The sequence below is a fragment of the Lampris incognitus genome, chromosome 1, assembly GCF_029633865.1.
Source record: "Lampris incognitus isolate fLamInc1 chromosome 1, fLamInc1.hap2, whole genome shotgun sequence".
Lineage (NCBI taxonomy): Eukaryota > Metazoa > Chordata > Actinopteri > Lampriformes > Lampridae > Lampris > Lampris incognitus.
The window spans coordinates 139,409,491-139,428,498 of NC_079211.1; the positions used below are offsets into that span (position 1 = coordinate 139,409,491).

General features: G+C 43.7%; 1 protein-coding gene across 2 annotated transcripts in view; it reads right to left on the reverse strand.

Annotated features, from left to right (window-relative positions):
* Positions 1-19,008, reverse strand: part of adgrv1 (adhesion G protein-coupled receptor V1) — a 180,067-nt gene that overhangs the window by 155,481 nt on the left and 5,578 nt on the right. For both annotated transcript variants that reach the window (XM_056301758.1, XM_056301746.1), the window contains exons 3-17: positions 17,985-18,080; positions 15,381-15,485; positions 12,967-13,080; positions 12,509-12,739; positions 11,892-12,229; positions 11,009-11,279; positions 6,567-6,896; positions 5,513-5,689; positions 4,785-5,008; positions 2,868-2,994; positions 2,401-2,586; positions 1,939-2,119; positions 1,392-1,555; positions 1,082-1,205; positions 530-790 (exon numbers count right to left, since the gene is read on the reverse strand). In XM_056301758.1, coding sequence (XP_056157733.1) covers positions 530-790; positions 1,082-1,205; positions 1,392-1,555; positions 1,939-2,119; positions 2,401-2,586; positions 2,868-2,994; positions 4,785-5,008; positions 5,513-5,689; positions 6,567-6,896; positions 11,009-11,279; positions 11,892-12,229; positions 12,509-12,739; positions 12,967-13,080; positions 15,381-15,485; positions 17,985-18,080 — 2,929 coding nt within the window. The remainder of the gene's footprint in view (positions 1-529; positions 791-1,081; positions 1,206-1,391; positions 1,556-1,938; positions 2,120-2,400; positions 2,587-2,867; positions 2,995-4,784; positions 5,009-5,512; positions 5,690-6,566; positions 6,897-11,008; positions 11,280-11,891; positions 12,230-12,508; positions 12,740-12,966; positions 13,081-15,380; positions 15,486-17,984; positions 18,081-19,008) is intronic.

Consider the following 19,008-nt stretch of genomic DNA (forward strand, 5'->3'; position numbering starts at 1 on the left):
GTGTGGGTGCTGGACTGGCCTGCCTGCAGTCCCAAGCTGTCCCCAATTAGAGAATATGTGGCACATTTTGAAACCCAAAATGTGACAACAAAGACCCAATATTTGTTGCACAGTTTAAGACTCGTTTGCAGGAAAAATGGGACAAAATTACACCTGAAACACTTCATCACTTGGTGCCTTCAGTCCCTAAACGTTTTTTGTGTTATGAAAAGGAATGGCAACATTACAAAGAGGTAAATACTTTACTGTCCCAACTTTTTTTGAAATATGTTACAAGAATCAAAATTGAAACAAGTGCTTATTTTGAGAAAAAAAAATTCATGAGGTAAAACATCACATAATGTGCTGTTGTATTGTTTTCAATACAATTCAGGTCAAAGACAATTTACAAATCACTTTTCGGTTTAAATTTTAACATACCGTCCCAACTTTTTCTGATTAGGGGTAGAATACCCGACATAACCCCTGCTCCACTGAAGACAGAGCAATGATGCACATAACTGTTCACTTGAAAGGATGCCAGACTCACCAGTGGTATTATACAGAATAATGTAAAATGGTTCGTCGCTCTCAGGTACGTTGTCATCTTCCGCAGCCACAGAGATGTTCTTCATCCATTCACCCACGTCAAATACCAGCACCGTATCATTACTTAGCATGGTGAAGTCACCTGGCAACGTGTGACCGTTCTCTATACGGTACATCACCGTTGCCAAAAAGTCTGCCTTTCCTGCCCTCAAAACGGTGAAGTTGGCCACGCTCCCTTCCTGAAGCCGGACAACCACAGGTTCTTGGGGGTGGGGGGATAAAGGAATGAACAGAGAGGAATGACAGAGAGGGAAAGGAGATAGTAAGAGTAGATGACAGAGTGGAAGCAAGAGTCAGAGGAGAGGTGAGAGGAAATATGAGGAAGGAGAGGCAGGAAGAATGAGTAAAAGAGTTGGATGAAGAAGAGAGTGAGAGAGGGGAGTCAGAGGAGAGAATAGAAGAAGAGACGGTAATGAGACAGCAGCATAATTAAAGCACATTTATTTCTCATTCATATTTTGACTGGTCAACCATTCAAGAGAAAATTCACTACCAGCGAAGTAAATCGGGTCGTCGTTCTTGTTAACCTGTAAACTGGCATTGAGTATGTTTCCTAGTCTTGCTCCGTCTGTAGCACTCAACAGTGTGATGGTGAAACTCTCCACGTCCTCGGGGATCTTATTTGTAGAAAAAAAGAAAAAGAGTTCAACATGAGGTACATTTGACAAACACAAGATTCAAGCTGGGTCAGTTTGGACACTTTGTGGTAAGAAAATTTATTATCACTTTGGACTTTAGATATTGAAAGAACAATCATACTGGCTCTGGATGGGCGTCAATTTGACTGCAGGTATTTGCTTTACCTCATCAGGCACAGAGAAGACAGTGAGGTTTTTCAGGTACTCCCCCTCTTCAAAGGTAATGTTTCCCTGGACAGGTGTGATGTCCCCAGACATAGCAGGCTCAAGCAACCAGGAGACCCACACCTCTCCAAACCCACCCCTGTTTCTCATTATAGGGTAAACCGCTGTATGGGAAATCCCACAGAAGCAAAGACAAAACAAAGGACCATGTCAGTGTGCAGGCCTTAATTTCCTACCACATGAGTTGAACAAGTTAATGAATTTGCATGAGCCTTCAGTAACAAAAAAATTCTTACTCAACACCCAATAACTGCAACCTCTCATCGCTGTTCTCATTATTTTGAATGAATAAACTATAGCAAAAAAAAATGCTTAAAAGACCTACTTATCTCTATTGACTTGCTTTCTGTTATCCATATGTTATGCCATATCTGCTCAAGACCATTTTTGCTATATAATTTTTAAGCAGTCATATTATATACATATAAAACTTCTCAGTATGTATCAGTATAAATAATAAATAGTATAGAGGACCACTACTTAGTACCCTGATATATTTCGCTGCCTTTGCTCTCATTGATGGCCTCCATCAGTCCTGATTGGATGAACTCGATGACCCCATAAGGGTCGTCATTCTTGCGCACTGTGATCTTGACCTCCCTGTGATCGCCTAGACGACTGGGTGGAGTACTGTGGCTGCTAAGGACCATAGAGAAGGTCTCATCCAGCTACATCCACAAACACATACACACACACACACACACACACACACATGCACGCACTGGTTTTCATGGACAAAAAACAGTATAATCTGACCATGTTTAGCCTGCGCTGATAAATAGTAAACTAGCCAATAATAAATTCAGAATTTATTAGAATTTAATATAACATTACTCTTAAAATACGGATGGCTTTTTTGTCCTGAGTGAAGTGGGAAAATGTGGATCCATTAAACTGTGCTAATACTGTGCTGACAGATTAAAAAGCAGCTCATTGACTATCATCTTACCTCGGGCACCCCATCAGGCCGTGCCACCAGTGCCACCACCACCTCCCTCTCCCCTGGTTTAAATTCTAGGATGCCCGTTGCACCGTAGAACTCAGTGTTACCCAACGGTGTGACGGTGTAGCGTACCAGCTGTTTCAGCAGCTGTCCCTGGGCCCGCACCACACGCAGTTCTACAGCCTCACCCTCCTGTGATGAATTTTCATATCAATCATTGAAGCTATGTTACTTAAAAGGCAGTATACAACCAGGACACATGTACCATGTCACAAGATTTGACATAGGTCCTAATCTTTTAACAATAGATAAGTATGTAAATAAAAACTTCGATAAATATGGTATTGTTATGGGATATGGGATGTTAATAATTGTGGTAACAAGGCAGAAAAAGTTAATGTTAAGGAGACAGTTTTAAGACTAGGTATCTATTTTGTTATAGTTGTATTGCAGTTGCTTCAGATTTGATTTACATTGATGAGCCATGGACCTCTGGAGAATTGTGAGAACTCAAAGACTCCCCCGGGATCATCATTCTCCATAATGATGATTTCTCTGCTGGTGAAGCCGGACTTCAAGATTTGGTTGTCAACATTGCTCCTGGGACACAGACACACACACAGACACACACACACACACACAATAACAATTATGAAATAAATATAAATAATATACTACCTCTATCCATCCATTATCTGAACTGCTTATCCTGCTCTCAGGGTCATGGGGATGCTGGAGGCTATCCCAGCAGTCATTGGGCAGCAGGCAGGGAGACACCCTGGACAGGCCACCCGGCCATCACACAGGGCCAACACACACACACACACACACACACACACACACACACACACACACACACACACACACACACACACACACACACACACACACATATTCACACCTATGGGCCATTTAGTATGGCCAATTCACCTGACCTACATGTCTTTGGACTGTGGGAGGAAACCAGAGCACCCGGAGAAAACCCACGCGGACACGGGGACAACATGCAAACTCCACACAGAGGACAACTCGAGACAATCCCCGAGGTTGGATTACCTCGGAGCTCGAACCCAGAACCTTCTTGCTGTGAGGCGACTGCGCTAACCACTGCGCCATCATGCTGCCCTAATATAATACAATAATACACAAATAAAAAATTCTTTGGAATAAAACAGAAAATATAGCAGATAACATCTTTTTTGAGCTATTGCTGCATGTGCACTGCTCAGTGCAGCATTATGGGATTCCTATTGGTGTAAGGGTGCAAGACAGATGACTGCCGCCTACATGGTGCAGTAGCTAGGAGCACTCACATTTTGGTTTAACTGGTGCCAAAGGCTTTGAGCCTCGTCCAACATCAGGCAATAAAATATGACAAAACAGCTTAACCTTGTTCTTTCAACTTCTTAATCAGTGCTAGTCTTATATTGTGTAATGCTCTTTCAGTACCATTAACCATGTCAATCAATGATGATCCACCATCTCTATTGCTCTTTAGGGGTTTGTGTGTGTGTGTGTGTGTGTGTGTGTGTGTGTGTGTGTGTGTGTGTGTGTGTGTGTGTGACTGTGTGTGTGTGCCAAGCAAGCACCACATCACGGATGAATTAGAGACAGAGAAAACAAAATGAAGCACTCCAAACAAACAGCCACAGCCAAGGCGCTGCATGCATACAAACACTGACATCTTTACAAGAGTGCACAATCAAGACTAGCTAAATTAGGGCCAAACACATAAAAGAAGATTCCTCATTTACTCCCCACAACCGCACTTCTTTAATACCCTAATTCACAACACCACAGAAACTCTCGCACCACCTCGAGACCCCCACCTCGCCCCCGCCCCCACGTCAAGCAAGAGCCCCCGAAATCCTGAAGTGGGCCCTTCTCTAAAAAACAAAGTCCTGATTCACACCACACAAAGGTCCCGGACTCAGTCCGCTCTCCACTTACCCGAAGTACACTACAAAACGTTCAGTCACCACCCTGCAGGAGAGGGGATGGGAGGGAGAGAGAGCTACCGTTCTCATCAAAACCGAACATTAGCAGATGAATCCCTCCCCCAATCCCCCGACCCATCCAACCATTCGCTCCCAACTACACACACACACACACACACACACACACACACCAGTAGGATGGGAAGGAGGAGGGAAAGACTCACTCGACCCCTCCTACCACTCTGGCTTCTCTCCATACATTAAGGTCTATCTGAAATAACAGCACTGGGTTGTACAGGTAAACCAGCTACAACCCATAGAGCTATTGTAGGACTAGCTGTATGTGTTGGCAAAGCAAAAGGGTCTAATTAGCCTTGATGTTGACTTAACAAGACTCATTACAATTACATTTGGCAATTCCAACCCCTTCCCCCCAAGCGGTAATGCCCCCACCTATCCAGAGTCAGCAGTAGGGTTTCGTTGACCTCAGGGATATCGTCAGCCATGACAGTGAGGTTGATGGTGGCATCACTCTGTCCGGAGAGGAAGACAACCGAACCACTCAAAGGCTCGAGGTCATCGGGGGTTACATCCTCATGGTTTGCTCCGATAGGTTTGATACTCCAGTACACAACAGCCTGACCATCCGTCCCATCACGCCGCAGTGTGAGGGTAACCTGCAAAGAGAGTTAAAAGTTATCATACTGACCCTATTGTATGTACACAAATACCATTCACCTTTTTTATGACAGTAAAGAGCAGGTAAACACGTCATCTGTTTTCTGGCTAAGCAACAGGCTTGCAGTAAATTCATGAATTGGGAACTCTATTTTCAACAACATTCCCATTTTTTAATCAACAGTTACTGGTAATTCAGCTGTCTGCAATAGAAATAAAGACTTTTGAAATCAACTGAAATAAGTGATATCTGATTTGATAAAATGGCTTCTGATGCATTATTAAAACAGATTGCAAAGCTTGGAAATAACTTTAAACTTTGAGCAAAATCAAACCACATTTTCTGAACTGGATACATTCAAAAGCAAATGAAGGATGAAATTCAGGAAATACGTTTTTTTCTTCCTTTTTTCAATTTTTGAATGAACTCAACACTAAACAGAAATAACGGTACTATTATAGTACTATTATGTGTCATTGATGAAAAAGGGTACTTATCCTACCGTGCTAGCGTTGGTGTCCTCTGGCTCATAAACCACCACTGTAGTGTTGTTGGTGAAGCCAATCTCCCCATTAGCAATGTCACTAGTAACAGTCAGCGTCAAGTTGAGAGATCCCCCAAACCTTGGGCTAACCGAGGGGATGTGGGGACTGATATCAGCTAGCTCCACTTTGTCCAGCTGGAAGACAAAGAAAGAGAACTCGGTCAACAGATGATACTTATGTATTACTAATGTCAGGAATTTACACATTGGCAGTCCATGTACAAAGTGCAAGCATCAGGATTTTTAATGGAGCCCAGTGGTGATGTAATGTGCTATACAACACAGATATATTTCTGAGATAAAATCTGAAATAGCTATCAGTCTGAAAATGGAAAACTGAGCGGAAAAGTCAGGCTCTAAAATAAAGCAATGGAAAGCAATGCTGCAAGTACAGAAACTGAAGTGGAATGTCATTGGTTTGGAGTGGCACTTTGCTTCTTTGTTGTCTGTTTTATGTTTCATACTTTATGTTTAATTGCCAAGGGTGGGCCTCTAAAGAAGTCCAGTTCTGTCCCTTTCATCAATGTGATGAATGACTGGAGCCACAATGGCCATTAAGTGCTGTCAATCTGCACATTCTTACAGCATATGTTTGTTTGCCTGTGTGCATTTTTTTATCATTATTATTTTTGGAAGAAGTTGGATTTAAGTGTGTGACACATAGTCCTGCTGAATGAGTAGCAAGTAGTTTTGGTACTTTTGGTGTGATTTAGGAGCTGTGGAATGTGGGACGTTTGTTTGGAAATGTTCCTAATTTCCAATGCAATAGCCCAGACTTTTGCAAATGATACACTAATTGGATAAAATTGATTAAGGCTGAAAATGAAGGAAAAAAAATCTCAACAATATTGTGCAGGTGCATGCAAGATGTTCCATTATTGCCTGTAGTAAATGAGTTTGTAGGTTTTTCTGTTGTATTATCACAAAATGGAAAAAATATCCATACAATCAATCTCATCCAAAGGTGGGTCAACACCACCCTTCACTTTACCCTCTTTTCTGGCCTGGTTACCTGTATAAGGAAATGAGCCCCATTCTGCAGAAAGGCATCATTCCTGATGGGCAAGATGAGGTGGGCCTGCTCCTGGCCATGGGAGAATACCACACTGACAGACCTGCTTCCATTCAGAACATGGTCACGGGCCAGGGATGGGTCCAACGGCCCAGTGGGAATGTAGAGAGCCGTGAGAGTCAGGGACACCTTACCCAATGTGCCACCCTCTCGCAGGAAACTGAGGGACAGGAATCGACCCTCCGGATGGCTCTGGATGCTTTGCTCTTCCTGCGGGTGGAACCGAAACATCCCATAGACATCATCGCTGTCTTGGATGTAGAATACCATCTGGGGATGAAGAGACACAACTGTCAAGTGAGAGCGGACTAAAGAGATTTTACCCTAAGTGATTAGTGAAGGGGTGATCAAAAATGCACACACACACTCTCTCTCTCTATTTTATAATTTTTTTTACAATTTTACATATTTTATATATATATAAAATTGTTTTTGCAATCACAATAGTGATTTGTTCCTTGTTTTTGGAGTCTTGTTCATTGTTATAGTGAGAAAGAGGCGGAAGAGGAGTCAAATCAAAGCTTAATAGCAAATAACGAAGAATTTGAAGACAGGATGGGAATGACTTTTAAATCTCTTATTCTCCAAGCCCTTTGGTCATCAACCAACAAAATCAGGTCCATCAGTTTCAGGCGAAATACTTCCTTGATCCATAACAGACGGCTGCTTTAATACAACACAGAAAGCATGGCTTGCTCTAAAATTTGATGAAAAATGTGTCAATCGGGCATCCGGATGGCGTGGAGGTCTATTCTGTTGCCTACCAAACATGGGTAGGCAACTGTGTTACCTCTGGCTTGGACGGGCCCCTGACAGACACAATTGGCTGTGTCTGCAGGTGGGAAGCTGGATGTGGGTATGTGTCCTGGTTGCTGCACTTCCTCATTCGGGTCAAGGGTCTAAGGATAGAGGGTCTTGTATGTGGTATACTGTCGTACATTGTACTGATTGAAAAGCCCTTTGGAACTACCTTGTGATTTCGGGCTACACTAATAAACTTGACTGACTTGACTTGGTAGTCTGCAGCCCTCCCCGCATCGGCAGAGGGGGTGGTGCAACGACCGGGATGGCTCGGAATAGTGGGGTAATTGGCCAAGTACAATTGAGAAGAGAAAAAAAAAAGGGGGGGGGAATCCCCCCCCCCAAAAAGGTGTCAATCAAATGTTTAATAATGTGTAAGATATCATCACTCATGGTGCAATTGAATATTTAGCAATAAAAAGGGTAAAATAGGGGGCATCCAGGTAGTGTAGTGGTCTAGTCCATTGCCTACCAACGCGGGGATCACTGGTTCAAATCCCCATGTTACCTCCGGCTGAGTCAGGCATCCCTACAGACATAATTGGCCGTGTCTGCGGGTGGGAAGCCGGATGTGGGTATGATCGCTGCATTAGCGCCTCTTCTGGTCAGTTGGGGCACCCGTTCAGAGGGAAGGGGGAACTGGGATGAATAGCATGATCCTCTCATGCACTATGTCGCTCTGGCGAAACTCCTCACTGAGGTGAAAAGAGGCGGCTGGCGACTCCACATGTATCAGAGGAAGCATGTGGTAGTCTGCAGCCCTCCCCGGCTCGGCAGAGGGGGGGGCAGCAGCGACCGGGACGGCTCAGAAGAGCGGGGTAATTAGCCGGATACAACTGGGGAGAAAAGGGGGGAAACCCCCCCCCTCAAAAAAAAGGGTAGAATATATTTGCACTACCTCACTGAATATGATCTATTTATGGTAGACAGCATACGCTACATGAATTTGTCCGTGAAAGCACAGTCCATACAGTCCATTAACGTTGGGCATCAATGGGCTCCTATGGCAGATTAAAGTAAACTGGAGCAAAGGTCAACATTAATTGGCCAGTAGACTTTCGTACATGTATTTCTGTCCTGACCATACACCTGGCTTCTCTGTGTGATGACTGACCTTTCAATATGGCAGGACTGGAATTTGGACAATATCAGTAGGAGTCTCAGTCATTGTGGCAAAATATTACACAGTATACATCCCTTCAGAAAACAATAATATGAAGTCAATGTAATTAACTACCTTACTTACTATAAAAAAGAGGTTTTAATCTATTTTGAGTAGACAAAAATGTATGTAATCAATATCAATTATTTGTGATTTAGACTTGCCTGGCTGGCACTGGCAGATGAGAATGTTGGGTGTTTTTTTTAAATTTTTTTATTTACACGACTACCTTAATAACCTACTAATATAGCTAATTGTAGCTGGTTAAGCAGATAAACATTTTCCAGAATTGCAGTCATATACTATAAGAAAGTCTCACCATGATTTTCCTGTCTTACTAAACTCAAAACACCTAAGATTTCTTCAATCTTCTTTCACCACTATGACTTAATCATCTAAAGTGTTTAATTATTAATTATTAGGTCTTACTAAGCCCTATGCTGACTGACTTCATGCAAAAAGAATGGCCAGACTGTACATATAACTAGACGAGCTAGATTTAGAATAAAGCGAGAATAGATTTGAATACTCTAGTTTCTTTTTTTGGGAGGGTTCCCCCCCCCTTTTTTTTAAACCCCAATTGTATCTGGCCAATTACCCCACTCTTCTGAGCCTTCCCAGTCACTGCTCCACCCACTCTGCTGACCCGGGGATGGCTGCAGACTAACACATGCCTCCTCCGATACATGTGGAATCGCCAGCCGCTTCTTTTCACCTGACAGTGAGTTGTTTCGCCAGGGGGACATAGCGCGTGGGAGGATCATGCCATTCACCCCAGTTTCCCCTCCCCCCGAACAGATACCCCGACCGACTAGAGGCGGTGCTAGTGCAACGACTGCGACACATACCCACATCCGGCTTCCCACCCACAGACACTGCCAATTGTGTCTGTAGGGACACCCGACCAAGCCGGAGGCAATAGTGGGATTCGAACTGGGATACCCGTGTTGGTAGGCAATGGAATAGACTGCTACACTGCCTGGATGCCCCAATACTCTAGTTTCTTGATATGAAATAACTGACAACTGAGCATCTGTGTCACAAAGCACCAGCCACAACTGATCTATACCTATGGGCTATCAAACCCTTTCCATGGTTTGTAGTACTTTTTTCAATTCCTGCATTCCTCCTGTTGCATTCAGAACAGAAAATTATACATCAATGGAGCCATAAGGAATCCGCATTTGCTCATCCAAAGCACAAGTACTCCTTGTAGTGGTATTCTTGTATTCTCATATTTCACCGTTCTGTTTATTGTGTTGCCAAGATAATATCTTAGTGCACAGTGCTCGGTATTTCACCGAGAATGTGGATCATGTGTACTTCACTGAAAGAGGGAGGAGATGAGAAAGGAGGGAGGGGAGACAGAGTGTAAATCAGAGAGTAATAAAACAGAGCCATGAGCTAATTTTAGAGGCATCCTCTTTAATTAACTTTACTAAGTCTGCTAGAGTAGTTTACCAACAGTTCCTAACCGAGCCTCGTTCATATGCGCGCAAGCTACGGTTGGCTAACATATTGCCCGACAAGTTCACAGGGGCTGATTCGCAGCCAGAGTATGTGTTATCTGTTCCATTAATGACACTTGGTTAACATTGATTGACTTGTCCTACCACAAACGTCATCTGTTAATCCTTAAATGGCTTTCCACTGAGCCACTGCCTTCCAAACACATGGCAAACAGACTCTGCAGCCCCAGAAAATGAAGTTGCGAGTTGGTGTTTGTGTGTCTATATGTGTCAAATCGAATGGCTTTAGCATAAACACGAGTAAGATCTACCCACTCCTCTCAGATGTAGCCAAGAGCAGAAGCTGGGACAAAGATGAGAGCTATAAAAACCCTCTCGCCGTCTTACACACACACACACACACACACACACACACACACACACACACATGCACGTACACATACACAGAAAGTGTGACTGTTATTTCCGTTTTTTGATTTAGCCGCATTAAGGGAACAGCCGTAGAGCAAAGTGACAGTCTAAGGGGTCTACATCTGCAGAATATGCCAAATGTGCCACTGTACCTTAAAGTTAGTGTTACCCCCCCTTACACATACACATGACCACATCCTACAGATGTGTGCCATTGCAAGTGCAACACTTTCTTACATACTTCCCCACCAAACTTTGGGTGAACATGCTCACATGTTCTCTCTCTCTCTCCTTTCTTTATCTCTCTCTCTCTCCTTTCTTTATCTCTCTTGCTGTCCTTTATCTCTCTCTCACTCTCTCACTTCTGTCCTGGCCCATCTTCCCTTTCTTGTCAGAGCCAAAGCACAGAACAAAACCAGACACATAAACTCTTGAAGATGAAAGAAGAAAAAATATAAAAAGCTCAACAAGACAGAAACCACAATCCAGTCCAAGTCACATTCTTTCTCCTCGCCCATCATGACCACTTCAGAACTAACCTCCATGGGTTCATCCACTTCCGCCCCTCCGGTCACTGTATCAGGCAGCAGTTTGAGAACAAAAGCCTCTGCTTCCTCCGGTACGTCATCTGTCACGATGTTTAAAGGGAGAACAGCACTTATCTGGCCAGCACCAAATCGCAGCATCCCAGCATCGGGGCTCAGGTCGTCGGACACAAGGGAGCGGTCACTGGAGTTCCGACTAATGGTCCAGTTGACAGAAACATCGCCATAGTTCCCGCCATTCCTTACAATAGATATACCGTCAAATCTGTGGGATTGATAGAAGAAGACAGAAATTTAAAGTTTAAGGTGTGATAATGTTGAATCAAAAAGGGGAAACACTGCACTTCACTGTACTTCAGATGTCTGCTCAAAGAAGCGCTCATAACATGACGGCAGTTTATATGGTGCATGATGGCATATGCTGGCTGTTGTTCTTCAAAGAACAGAAAAGTCTTGCTTTTGATAGGACAATGAATGGTGCAGTAGTAGGAAAGAGTGGGTGGTAAAGGAGCAGAAGAGACAGCCAACAAAGGCCATGAGACAGAGTCAAACTCAAGCAAAACTAGGGAGGTCTGTCTGTGTCTGTTTGGTGGATGCACTCACTGTTTCAGCCACCAGCACACAATTTCAACTACAATTGTTATCACTTTTTTTACGTTATTCATGCATACTATTTTTGAGAAAACTTCTCAGGCGGTATACGAGTTAGTAAATGATGTATAAAAGCAGACAGCACCAAAAAGGACATTCAAAGGACAAAGGATATGGAACAGCATACCAAAAGAACAAAATCTTTGGTATCCTTTCTGTAATAAACCATGATACCCCGTGTCAAGAAAATATACCTAACTTAAGAGTTCTTCCTAAAATGACCCACCTCTGTGTAAGATCCTCATTGATGCTGATTGGCTGAATGTGTGAGATGCTGCTAATTGACAGGACGCCGTGGGGCTTATCATTGGGCTCGATAGTAACAAGCACAGCATTGGGCGGGACTAGGACAACATCTCCTCTGACAGTATCCTCCAAAAGAACCAGATGGAAGGATTCTGCAATCTCTGGCACCTCGTCATCGCTGATGTTAAACAGCAGGCTGGCCTCGTACACAAACGGCGGGAATGTTACGGTTCGGACAGGCTGTAAATCAAAGAAATCCACAGACGGTGTGGCACTGCCCGCTCCCTCGCCGCTCACCACAATGTAATCAATTGACACCTAAATAAATCACATATAATCAAGATATTATATAAGAGTATTACTGCATTATATTAGAGCAGTGAAAGCTGGACATTTTCACTGACATCAATATTTTGAAGGGATTCATATGGAAACATAAATCCATACAAGAAAAAGGAGAAAACTTGTTTTGCCTCATTCATATTTTGATGTGATATCTAAGTTAATTTTTCATTATGACAGAAAAAAAGCAAACTGTTTCAAGCTGTACTAATTCTATATTTAAAAGAAATGGCAATTGGTAGGGAAGAGCACAACCTCAGTGTCATCAGAGCCGACCAGTGGGCCATCCTCGGTCAACCGACCCCGGGTCACAGTGAGGGAGATGACTCTGGCCGTTTCCGGCACCGCCAGAACAGACTGGAGGAACCGCAGCGGGCTGTCGTTGCGGCGGATTCTGAGCTGGACGCTACTGCCGTTGGGCCTGAGGAGGGCCCCGCCAGCCACGCCTGTCAGTCTGACTGAAAACACTTCATCATTTTCTGGGATCTACACCCACCAAGAAAGGAAAAAACACACAAAAGGCATGTTTCTAGCTTAAATACAGACCAGAATGGTTTTTTTTTTATTCTTGTATTTGATGGAATTTACACATAACAAAACGATTGCAGTACGCTTTATTCTGGATACCGAGTTGCAAAGACACACAAATAAATAATAGTGTTCAGTATGTGCTATGTTATGTGTGAGATGCAGTCTTCAAAATGTTGAAGTACCTGATCATCCCGGATAAGGATGCTGAAAACCACCACAGCCTTCCCTGGGGGAATAGTGATGTTCCCTCGGTCTGGACTGAGGTCATCGATGGAGGGATTTGGACCTCCTGAGACCTATGTGGGGACAGAATCGCCATGATGAGTTTGTGTGTCTGTGTGTGTACATATGTGTTGTACGTCAAAAGGAATTTCCTTATGCCTCATTTAGTAGTATAAACTGACTACAACAGTGCAAAATAAGTTTTCTTCATATTTCAGAGGATCCTAATATCTATTGAGCGATCACCAGTATTTGTTTTTCTAAATGCAATATTTTGTTTGTCACAATGTCTGTATTATTCTTTAGGTGAAGATCCCAGTGTATGTTCATGAGTATGTACAGTGCATCCGGAAAGTATTCACACCCCTTCACTTTCCTCGCATTTTGTTATGTTACAGCCTTATTCAAAAATGGATTCAATTCCTTTTTTTTTTTCCTCATCAATCTACACACAATACCCAATAATGACAAAGCGAAAAAGGTTTTGTAGAAATTTTTGCAAATTTATTAAAAATTAAAAACTGAAATATTGCATGTACGTAAGTATTCACACTTTTTACTCAGTACTTGGTTGAGGCACCCTTGGTAGTGATTACAGCCTCAAGTCTTCTTGGGTATGAAGCTACAAGCTTGGCACATCTATATTTGGGGCATTTCTCCCATTCTTCTCTGCAGATCCTCTCGAGGTTAGATGGGGAGTGTCGCTGCACAGCTATTTTCAGGTCTTTCCAGAGATGTTCAATGGGTTCAAGTCTGGGCTCTGGCTGGGCCACTCAAGGACATTCACAGACTTGTCCTGAAGCCACTCCTTCGTTGTCTTGGCTGTGTGCTTAGGGTCGTTGTCGTGTTGAAAGGTAAGCCTTCGCCCCAGTCTGAGGTCCTGAGCGCTCTGGAGCTGGTTTTCATCAGGATCTCTCTGTACTTTGCTCCATTCATCTTTCCCTCGATCCTGACTAGTCTCCCAGTTCCTGCCGCTGAAGAACATCCCCACAGCATGATGCTGCCACCACCATGCTTCACTGTAGGGATAGTATTAGCAAGGTGATGAGAGGTGCCTGGTTTCCTCCAGACGTGACGTTTGGCATTCAGGACAAAGAGTTCAATCTTGGTTTCATCAGACCAGAGAATCCTGTTTCTCATGGTCTGAGAGTCCTTTAGGTGCTTTCTGGCAAACTCCAAGCTGGCTGTCATGTGCCTTTTACTGAGCAGAGGCTTCCGTCTGGCCACTCTACCATAAAGGCCTGATTGGTGGAGTACTGCAGAGATGGTTGTCCTTCTGGAAGGTTCTCCCATCTCCACAGAGGAACGCTGGAGCTCTGTCAGAGTGACCATCGGGTTCATGGTCACCTCCCTGACCAAGGCCCTTCTCCCCCGATTGCTCAGTTTGGATGGGTGGCCAGCTCTAGGAAGAGTCCTGGTGGACCCAAACTTCTTCCATTTACGAATGATGGAGACCACTGTGCTTTTCAGGACCTCCAAAGCTGTAGAAATTTTTTTGTACCCTTCCCCAGATCTGTGCCTCGATACAATCCTGTCTCGGAGGTCCACAGACAATTCCTTTGACTTCATGGTTTGGTTTCTGCTCTGACATGCACTGTCAACAGTGGGACCTTATATACACAGGTGCGTGCCTTTCCAAATCATGTCCAATCAATTGAATTTACTACAGGTGGACTCCAATTAAGATGTAGAAACATCTCAAGGATGATCAGTGGAAACAGGATGAGCCTGAGCTCAATTTTGAGTGTCATAGCAAAGGGTGTGAATACTTATGTACATGCAATATTTCAGTTTTTTATTTTCAATAAATTTGCAAAAATTTCTACAAAACCCTTTTCACTTTGTCATTATGATGAGAAAAAAAGGAATTTAATCCATTTTGGAATAAGGCTGTAACATAAAAAAATGTGGCGAAAGTGAAGGGGTGTGAATACTTTCCGGATGCACTGTATGTATGTATATGTGTGTTGTATGCAATAAGAAATTTCACCATGCTTCACTTAGTAGAATAAATTTACTACAGCAGTGCAAAATCAAACCTCCTCCACGATTTTCTACATATTTCAGAGGTAACCTATATCTATTTAATAATCATCAGTGTCTGTTTTCCTCTATGTACCAATTTGTGTGTCGACATGTCCGCCTGTATTTGTCTGTTTGACCTTTACTATTATCTAAGCGTATATCCCATCATATGTCCACTTTTATTTATGAATGATGTGCCAAGTTAATTTCCAAAATGCTACAAATCTATGTTGGAAAAAGATTCTAACCTGAAGTTACTTATTAATTATTCAGCACTACCATTTGTTTCATTTATAGTCCTTATCAGATAAAATATTCCTAACAGTCTTTATGCACGTTGACCTCTCACCTCAAAGTTCACTGTCACAGTCCCATATGTTCCTCTTTCTCTGATAAGTGTCAGAGGCACATACCGGTTCTCTTCTCTTGGTTCATTTACTATGATCTCCTCAGTCTAACATGGAGAGAATGAGAGTCAGACACAGAAAGATGGACAAAGAAGATACAGACATAAATAAAGCAACAAAGTTGATAGGAAAGAAAGAAATACACAAAAGGTGTCTTTGTCTGTAGTTTTTAAAGTACTGTGTTAGGGTTGCTGTTTTCATGAAGTGAGGCAAAATTTAAATTTGCAGTATTTGGCTGAATTCCTCTCTCCCTTAAACTTGAAAGTTAGAGGGTCTTTGTTTTCCTACATAATGCAACTTCCATTCAACGCAGCCAGATAAGTTGCTCAATAAAAATTAACTGGAGCAGGAGAAAGGAAAGCAAAGAAATTCCAAATGCAATTCAATTTACTAGCAGCACAAAAACATACCTCCCAAGGCCAGGAGGCCTTTATTGATTCGCAGCAAGCCAAATCATTATCAAGCACATAAGACCCTCTGGGGGTGGTAAGGTCCATAGACCATTGATGCCCAGCTTACCACAGTTACCATGGAAACCCTGAATACTCCCGCTGATAAGCCAATGCAAGGAGTGCTGTGGTTTAAACTGCCCCGTATCACCTTCACCACCGTCATATTGGCGTGAGTGTTGTGTGAATAATGTGTGGCACTGACACCACTTTATTGAAATAACTTTATTGGCACGCAGATATAGACCTGTTAAGTCCTTCACCTTATGAGTCAAACACATTTCCCCCGGCTGGCTTATAGAAGCGAAGCCTGCCAAGATATTTCTCTCCTCTGCCTCCCACTCAGCCTTCATAGTTTAATTGATTAAAACATAACAAAAAGGTTTTTCTTTAACCGATATCTGCTTCAAAATGCACTGTTTTGAAAAAGTCATATTTCAGGTAGAGCTATAATTGCAAACTGGTTCTAGGATTCCCATTCGGAGGTACGATGCCAATTCCAACCTCCTGAACATCACTCTATTCGATAACTCGGGTCACTTGAATTCAACATAGAGTAAGATGTCATTCTTACTTCTTTTTTTTCTCCCCAATTGTATCTGGCCAATTACCCCACTCTTCCAAGCCATCCCAGTCGCTGCTCCAGCCCCTCTGCCGATCCGGGGAGGGCTGCAGACTACCACATGCCTCCTCCGATACATGTGGAGTCACCAGCCGCTTTTTTTCATCTGACAGTGAGGAGTTTCACCAGGGGGATGTAGCGCGTGGGAGGATCATGCTATTCCCCCACCCTCCCCCCTGAACAGGCACCTCCTCTGTGACCAGAGGAGGTGCTAGTGCAGCGACCAAGACACATACCCACATCCAGCTTCCCACTCACAGACACAGCCAATTGTGTCTGTGGGGATGCCCGACCAAGCTGGAGGTAACACGGGGATTCAAACTGGCGATCCCCGTGTTGACGGGCAATGGAATAGACCGCTACGCTACCCGGATGCCCTGCAGAGATGCCAGTCTCATAGGAAAAATAAACTTATGGTTAAAATACAGTTAGGAAGATAATAATGATCTAAAATAACACTTAAGGTGAATGCTAATAATAAAATAAAGTAAAATAAAGAGCTCATATGACTGGATGATTTTATAAATGCTGCCAGTGAAACTTTTTTAAACACTAAAGAGAAATCCTCTGGCTCAAAAAGGGTAAATCCTCAGATGTCGCATCGGCGCCTGGTGAATTACACCATTTTCCTGCACTAAAGAACACTGTTAGACTAATTCTTACTCTCTGCTTTCTGAGCCAATTTCTGCCCTCTGGTCTGTTGATTTTTTGCTCATGCAGCTTGCTCCTTCTGCAATTGAAGATTGATGCCGTTGGAGTTTCTCAGCATTGAGCCGACGTGACGGCACACATTGCCCTTACTGCAGACTGCACGGCAGCCTGCTGGCACTGGAAGAGTGATGCAAAAGTGCTCACAACTCTCTCATGACTGGTCAGACATGTCTGAAACTTTTCCTATGGGCTCCCAACATCACAAGCTATCCACTCATGAGTGTACATGAATTTACATTACATTCTTTTATCCCATTATGCTTATAGTAGAAAAGACCATAGAAGAACAGAAGGTAGCCACCCAGACAGCAAAATGAAACTGGGCCGGATCTGGGCTGGTTGTATCACAGCATTTGGCGCGGAGCCGCAAAATGGATCTGCCCGTGTCTTTTTGCACAACAGGCCAATACTGGCGCGGATCCGGCTTACGGATCTGTACCAGCTTTGGGCTGTAACTGGCCCAGATCCATGCCATAGCTGTGAACTTAAAAATGGGTTCCGACTTTAGGAGGCCACACTCTGGCCAGAGGCGCGGGGCAATCTAGGAGCGGATGTGATTGCTATAATGATCTGCCGGAATCGGCGCAGAGGCGGGGGGCGGTCTATGGGCGGACGTGATTCCTATGCGGATCTGCCAGACTGTGGGCAGATCCGGCCCAGTGTCAGGTGCTATGAGGGCACACATGTTTTAAAAAGTGCGGCTAGGTTGCATTTGTGAACCAAACCAAGAGCATATGAGAAAACGGGTAACAGGTGCTTCTTACTGAGTTGAAGGCAATGATTCCAAAGGCGTTGTCATTGGAAAGGATGGTGATGGTCGCTTTGTTTGGCGTTCCCAGTCTCACTCCATTGGATGAGCTCTGTAAGAAGTGAATCAGTTAAGACACAGCTACATCAAATATACCCACCTTAAGGCACACATCCACCTTCACCCACATGTTCATACCCAAGGCAGAAAGTCTCCCTTCCCAACTCCCATCCCCTCACCCTGATAAACACTAACTGAGAGGTCCTGTTGAGAAGGCACAAACACAGGAATTACTAGTCTCAGTCAGGTTAGTTTGTCACGTTAGCACTCAGCAGGCTATCTCTTCAGGGTTCGCACTGTGCTCTGTCATTCAGCACTAAGACCTGAGAGACTCACAATCACCACTGTCAGGGAAAAAAAAACACAAAATGATTTTAAGAGGATTAGACGGTGTGATTTATCTGAAAGAACAGAGCCGACCTACACAGGGAGTCTTTCCTTTTTCCTGTGCCCTTTAAAGAGAAAGCCTACGTGCTTGTTACTTGGTGTGTGTCTTTGTCAGAGTTTTCCTCTGGTAAATTTGCTGCTATGTTAGATTTCAGATATGTGAGCTGCTTATGTATTTACAACTTAAATACGAAATAAGGAGGGAATCATGGCAGCCTTGCAGCTAGCCGATAAGCAGTAACAAAACAAAACAAAACAAAACAACCCCCCCCCCCCCCCCGCCGCCAATCAAGGACACACTAGTAGGAAGGCTTACGCATGTGTGTGTGTGTGTGAGTGTGTGTGTGTTTAGGTCAGACAAGGCACGAAAAGGAAAAAAAGAAGTAAGAGAAAAGAAAGTGCCTAGGCCCTCTGCTTTCACCCCTCTATTCAAACAGGGCTTTTTCCCAGCTGTAACAGAGCTTTCTTTCAGCGGCTAAGCTCTTGTAGCGGCCGACACGCAGACACAGAATCCACACGCTCTCACAAACCAACCCACAGGCCGAGCCAGGAGTCCGTTCCCTCTGGTATACACACATACCCTTGCTTTTGCA